The sequence below is a fragment of the Plasmodium reichenowi genome, chromosome 8, assembly GCF_001601855.1.
Source record: "Plasmodium reichenowi strain SY57 chromosome 8, whole genome shotgun sequence".
NCBI lineage: Eukaryota > Apicomplexa > Aconoidasida > Haemosporida > Plasmodiidae > Plasmodium > Plasmodium reichenowi.
The window spans coordinates 573,813-581,467 of record NC_033653.1 but is presented as its reverse complement, the minus strand read 5'-3'; the positions used below and the strand labels follow the sequence as shown (position 1 = coordinate 581,467).

Here is a 7,655-nt window from a genome sequence, read left to right as displayed (position 1 = left end):
TTTTTTTTTTTTTTTTTTTTAATTTGTTAACTAAAAGGTTTGGACAGAGGCCGTTTGATATACTTGCCAACGTATTAGCATCTAATGGACATAAGATAAATATGTCAGCCCATTTTCTTAATTCTATATGTAAAATATCATCTCCTCTTTTTTCCCATAACCATTCATCTTTATCTAAATAAACCTTGTTATTAAAATCTTTTAAAAATTTTTCGTAAGCAATATTCGTTGCAACAAATCTAATATCGATTAGTATATTATTTAATTTACACTCATCTTTTAATTTCTCAACAATTTCATTCGTTTTAATTGCTGCTATACTCCCACTGATACCAAATAAAATATTCATAATTATATATTTTTAGTGAATTATAAGAAAATAATATATAAAAAAAAATATATATATATAATAAATATATACCAAATATTTAGTTCCAAATATAAAATATAATATATTTATTGTAATAAATATCATTCATCAGGGACACATATATATATATATATATAATATTTTTTTATATTATTATTTTTGAATATTTTATCATTAAAAATTAGGACAAAATTACAAAAATGATGAAAATATTTCAAAAAAAAAAAAAAAAACATATATATGTTGTACATATATATATATATATATATATATATATATATAAGAATAACTTATATATATGTATAATATTTATATAGGTATATCTATTTATATATTTCTTTCTATTAAAATATATAGATTATATTAAAACAGGAATTCCAAAAAAATACAATTTATTATTTTTTTTTCCCCTTATTGTGTTAAAAGAAAATAACGGTATTTTTATAAATATATTTATTTTTATAAATTTTTTTTTTTTTTTTTTTTTTAAGATTTCTAATACCATGAAGCACAAAGGTATTATTTATATATCATAAAATTCTTTAATAATTTATTATTATTATTATATTATATTATATATATATATAATTATATGTATTATATTCTTAATTATAATATAATTTTTTTGATTTATTTTTTATACAATACTTTTTTTATATTAATATCATTTTTAAAATAAATAAGGATAAAGAAAAAGGAATTAAAAAAAAAAAAAAAAAAAAGAGAAACTGTGTTTATATAGCTTTTTTGTATATTTATTATAATTTTTTTTTTTATTTATTTTAATTAAATATCAACATCTTATTTAACAGCATTAAAAAATATATATATATATATATATATATATATATATATTTATTTATTTATTGTTTTAATTAAAAAATTATCTTACATATATATCGACATTTCATTTGTACATATATATATATATATATATATATATATATATATATTTTGATGATTTCTAAATAATTAATTCATACTTGTTATAATATTTATAACATTATATCAAAGAACGTATTGTTGAATATCTCATGTTGCATACATATATGTTAGTACTATAATAAGAAATGAATGAAGAACTAGAGGTAGATGAAAATGCTTATGATATGCTCTTCAGTCCATTAACCCCATGGCCGTGCTTATCATTTGATTATATTTTAGAACAACCAAAACCTGATGCGTTATCAGAAGAAGAAAAAAAAAGAAGGAAAGAAAATATAGATAGCGGTATATTAAATTATCCCTTAGAAGTTTGTTGTGTTGCAGGTACACAAGCGAACAAAAGAGAACTAAATCAGATTTATGTAATTAAATGGTCCAATTTAAATAAGTTAAAAAATGTAGATGATGAAGAAGGTTCTAGCGACAATTCTGAAGATAATGATAGTAGTGATTTTGATGTTGATATAGATGAGGAAAATGATGATACTATAAATGGTAATATAAATAATGGAATAGAAAAAAAGAAAGAAAATAATGTTAATAATAAATTAAATAATAATAATAATAATAATAATGACAAATTAAAAGAAAAACTACAGAAAAATGAAGATACACATACACACAAAAAAAGCAGTGTTATATGTAAGGCCATTAAACATAAATATGGATCCATAAATAGAACAAAAATTTGTAAAAAAATTAATTCGCTAGTTGCTACTTGGTGTGATGATAGTAATATATATATATATGACATTTCAGATGAAATTAAAAATTTAGAAGTTCGTCCATTTAATGAACAAATTGAAAAAAAACCTTTACATGTTTTTGAAAAGCACACAACTGAAGGTTTTAGTTTAGATTGGAATCCAGTACATGCAGCACAATTATTAACAGGTGATAATGATGGAAATATTTATTTATGGTTACCTAATAATTCAGGAAAGTGGAACTATGAATTATTAAATTTAAAAAATATGTATACAACGAATGACAATAATAATAATAATATTAATAAATATAATCAAAATAAACAAAAATGTAGCATTGAAGATATTCAATGGTGTAAAAAAGGTAATGGATTGGGAAATGTTTTTGCAATGTGTTCATGTGATAAAAGTATTAGTATTTTAGATATACGAAATATAAATGCTAATAGTACAAACAAAAATATACATATAGAAAATGCACATACAAATGATGTTAATGTTATAGCTTGGAATGAAAATACAGAATTCTTATTAGCTTCAGGAGGAGATGATAATATTATAAAGGTTTGGGATATTAGAAATACAAACAATGCTGTAGCTCAATTAATTTTTCATAAACAACCTATTTCTTCCATCTCATGGAATTTTAAAGATACTTATGTATTATTAGCATCAAGTCTAGATAATTCTATTTCTATATGGGATTTATCAGTAGAAACTGAATCATTAGAATTCACGGATTCACAATATCCTGATCAATTGCTCTTTGAACATTTAAACCAAAAATTTATTACTGACGCTAAATTTCATCCACATTACCCAGGTCTCGTAGTATCAACCTCCAGTGAAAATTTTAACATATTTAAACCATGCAATATATGATATTTTAATCAATTATATGTAATATATTTAATATATATTTTATATAATGCATAATATTTGTTAACTTTTTTTTTTTTTTTTTTTTTAAATTTAAAGTGTTTTATATATTTTAATATTAAAAAAAAAAAAAAAAAAAAGAAAAAAAAAAAAAAAGTTTATTCTCTTTGTTTTGTATGCGTTATATATATATAATATATACATATATATATTTTTTTTTAATTTTTTTTATTATATTTTTAGTATTATCAATTTTATTTTATAATATATATATATATATATATATATTTTGACATGTTAAAGTTATAGTAAAATATAGAATGTTTCTTATATTTTAACATATTGATTTATAAGTTTAAATATACAAATGTAAAAAAAATAAATATATGTATGTATATATATATATATATATATATATATATATATATATATATATATATATATATATATATATTTGGGTATTATATATTCATGTATATATAAATTTCCTGAACAAGTCAGGTAACAATGAAACATAAATATTAAATGCTTAAAATAATCTCTCAATTAGTGAGTTCTTATTTTTGATATAGATTTAAAAGCAGTATCCAGAACTTCACTTACTGTTGGATGAGAATGGACCATATATGCCAAATCAAATGCTGATAATTTCAGATTAATTGCCAATACTGCTTCATGAATTAAAACGGAAGCATAATTTCCAACTATGAACATTCCTAATATTTCCTTTGTGTCTTCTTTATATATTATTTTTACCATACCATTTGTATTATCATTTATGTTATATTGTCCTTTATTATATGAATTATTTTTTATATTATTATTTAAGGAAATATTATTTTCACACAATATTTTTGAATTTGATTTATAATATGAAATTTCCACACCGACGTTATCTGGATATAATACTTTTGCTTCTTTTTCTGTTAATCCGATAAAAGCTAATTCAGGATTTGTATAACAAACAGAAGGTATATTTTTATATAATATGGGTTTACTCAAATTATTTTCAACATTTATGTTTACATTATTTCTTTCTTTCTTTTCAATAAAATCAATGACTTTTAATGCTTGATATGATGCTGTATGTGCTAACATTTGTTTTCCATTTGCATCTCCTATACAAAATATATTATCATAAATTTCATTATTTTCCATTTTTACTTGTAAATTGTCATTTACTGAAACATATCCTCTATTCATTTGTATTTTTATTTTTTCCAAACCTAAGTTTTGTGTATTTGGCTTTCGTCCAGTAGCAACTAAACAACTATCAACATATAATTCTTTAACGTCTGTCATATTTTTTTTTTCATTATCATCATTGCCAATTCTATGTGAATATCCAATAATAACCGGATTATTATTTTTAGAAGCCTTTATATATTTGACCTCTGTATTTAAATGGTAATTTACAGGTTTATTTTTTAAAAATACCCTTTCAAAATATTTTGCAACATCATTATCAATTATTGGTAATAATTCAGAAGAATATTCCAAAAATGTTATTTCTGAACCTAAGGCTGTATATATATCGGCAAATTCTAAACCAATTATTCCCATACCAATTATACTCATATAATTTTTTAAACCAACTAATTTTACTGCCATATCACTTGTAAAAACACTCTTGTCATCTATCTCAACGTTGTTTGGAATATTAGGTACAGATCCTGTTGCTATAATGATATTTTTTACTTTATATGTATTACCACTTTTTTTACTTTTTATAGTATTTTTATCTAATAGCTGACCATGTTCATAAATTACCTGAACATGTTCAGAATTTTTATTAAATTTTAATGTTTTAAATCCATGTGAAATTCCATTTCTTAATTTGTCAATAACACTTTGTGTGTATTCTTTCAATTTCGTAATATTAATTTGGAAGCTGTTTGAAACGAGTTGATTATTTTCAATTTCTGTATTTTTATTATTTTGAAAAATATTGCTATGGATACCATAATAATATAATTTATCTAAATTTTTTAATTCTCTATATTTATTTGTAGCGTATAATAGCGCTTTGCTTGGTATACAGCCAACATTAACACATGTTCCTCCAATACAATTTTCATCCCCTGCAAATATAATGACTTTTAAATTTCTTTCCATAGCATTAATTGCAGCCGCATGTCCTCCAACACCACAACCGATTATAGCAAGATCATATTCTTTTTCATTGATGTTCATAATATTTTGTGTACTTCCTTTTAACATAAATGTAAAATTATTCGCGTTTTTTTCTTTTCGTTTTTGTTTTTTAATATAGATATCTCTTTTTCTATTGTGTTGGGAGAGAATGATATTATCTTTTTCTAGTTTTATGACATCTTTTTTTATTTTATTCAAAATAATATTCTTTGGGTTAATATACAAAAAATTATTTATGCCTTTATTTTTTTCCTTAAATGGAAGAAGGACGGCATTACACACCATCATATTTTTCAAAGTTCCATATGGTTTAAGAAGAAAAAGATAAGATAACCAAATTAGAGTAACTACGTTAAGCTTAAAGATATGTTTAATATTTTGCCTTATGACCATTTGAGAGATAAGTTTCAAATATTTTTATTCCTTTTTTTTTTTTTTTTTTTTTTTTTTTTTTTTTTTTTTTTTTTTTTATTATTATTTATTTGTTATAATTTTTTTAATGACAATAAAATATGCACAACATATATATATATATATATATATATATATGGATGTCATATACCTGGAATGGATGGTTTAATTGTTTTGTTATTATTATTTTATTTTTAATTAAAAAATACAAAAGGAAATAAAATAAAATATATATATTATATTGAAATACACATGCTAACAAGACTAAAGAAGAGAAAAAAATAAATATTTCAATCTTATAGAGCACAACATTATATACAAGATAAATTTTTTTATTTTATTTTATTTTTTTTTTAAAAATATATTTTGTTAAAAAGTAGCGACGAATATTATAACTTTATATATATATATATATATATGTGTATAGGAATACAACATGATTGTATTTACATAAATACATATTTATATTTTTTTTTAAGAAATTATGATAATTAAAAATACAAACATAACTACCTTAATACATATAATGAAAAGAAAATAAAAAATTATAGATTAAAAAGGAGATTTATTACAGAGGAAATATCAAATAACCAGCATGTGTTAAAATATACATATATATAAATACGTCACATGTTTTTATTCATTTTAATTATAAGAAAAAAAATTGATTTCCATATTGTGTACATAATTTGCTTCTATATATATATTTTATGTTGAATGACAATAAGAATTTTAAGAAAGTAAGAAACAAAAAAAGGGCTATTAATTTACATATTATTGTTTCTTTTTTTTTTTTTTTTTTTTGTGTGGGTTATATATATGTGTATATTTTTTTAATCTAGATTGAAAATATATCTATAGTTTGATTTATTATTTATTTTTTTTTTTTGAATGAATAGTGAAAAAAAATATGATAATTCATATAAATTTTTATAATTATTTTAATTAGGAATATTATAACTTGTAAAATTTTATAAAATATATCATGTTGAATAATAAGATATCAATGTTTTTTTAAAAGAAGTAATTTTAAAATGATACTGTAATAAAAATATGAATACATATGTAATTAAAAAATTAAATAAAAGGCATTAAATAAATAAATATATATATATATATATATATATATATATATATATATACATATATTTATATTATAAAAGATTTATATATAAAAAAAAAAAAAAAAAAGCAAAAAAAATTATCCTTTAATTTCCATTTTTATTTAATAATCTTACAAAAAATCTTTTTTTGAAAAAATGTTACACTTTTTAGTTAATTGATAATATACGTATATATAAATATATATATATATATATATATATATATATTTATTTTTTTTTTTTAAAAGTATGACGTGTGCGTATAAAAAAAATGTATTACCTTATATACATTATATATATATATATATTTAATATATATATTTTTATTTTTTTCATTTCTATGTATCACATTTAACTATTAGAGGACATATATTATGTTATGTTATATTATATATATATATATATATATATATATATATATATATATTTATATTATATATATGATATTAAAAGAAATGAGGATCATAAAGATTAATTAAATAACAGAACTTTGCTCTTGAAAAATATATATAAAATAAAAGAATGAGAGGAAATGTATTATATATATATATATACACGACATATTTAATTTTTATATATAATATAAAAATATTATATTAATTTTAGCTGTATAAAAAATGAAAGGCAACAAAAAAAAAAAAATAAAATAAATAAATAATATAAAAATGAAATGAAATAAAATAAGTTATATTTTTTATTGAATATATATATATATATATATATATATATATATATATAATACTATATTAACATTTTTATCTTTTAAAATTTTGCCTTTATTCATAAATATTTTATTTCTTAATTTCCATTTTAACTACATATATATATATATATATATATATATGTTTTATTTTTTTTTTTTTTTTTCCACTTATAATGAACTGTATTAAATATTTCTTTTTTTATTCCTCATTTTAATTATTTATTATATATATATATATATGTATATATAACATATATATTATATAAATTATTTTAATTTATTTTTTTCGTTTTTCATAAGTTTCAAAAAGTGCTTTGATGTGCAAGCCTTTGGAAAGATAGGACTTTTTTGCAAAAATACAAAAAAAAAAAAAAAAAAAAAAA

At 19.0% G+C, this 7,655-nt stretch overlaps 3 protein-coding genes across 3 annotated transcripts; 1 reads left to right on the top strand and 2 right to left on the bottom strand.

Annotated features, from left to right (window-relative positions):
- Positions 1-31: 31 nt before the first annotated feature.
- Positions 32-349, bottom strand: PRSY57_0815400 (flavoprotein, putative; the record flags this gene model as incomplete). Its single annotated transcript, XM_020114721.1, has 1 exon — positions 32-349. A coding segment is annotated over one exon (318 nt), but the record flags the coding sequence as incomplete, so codon positions are not given.
- A 1,091-nt stretch (positions 350-1,440) lies between these two features.
- Positions 1,441-2,904, top strand: PRSY57_0815300 (nucleolar preribosomal assembly protein, putative; the record flags this gene model as incomplete). The annotated part of the gene is made up of 1 exon (XM_012907092.2): positions 1,441-2,904. The coding sequence occupies one exon, from the start codon at positions 1,441-1,443 to the stop codon at positions 2,902-2,904; it is 1,464 nt and encodes a 487-aa protein (XP_012762546.2).
- Positions 2,905-3,447: 543 nt separating this feature from the next.
- Positions 3,448-5,448, bottom strand: PRSY57_0815200 (lipoamide dehydrogenase; the record flags this gene model as incomplete). Its single annotated transcript, XM_012907091.2, has 1 exon — positions 3,448-5,448. The coding sequence occupies one exon, from the start codon at positions 5,446-5,448 to the stop codon at positions 3,448-3,450; it is 2,001 nt and encodes a 666-aa protein (XP_012762545.2).
- Positions 5,449-7,655: the final 2,207 nt, after the last annotated feature.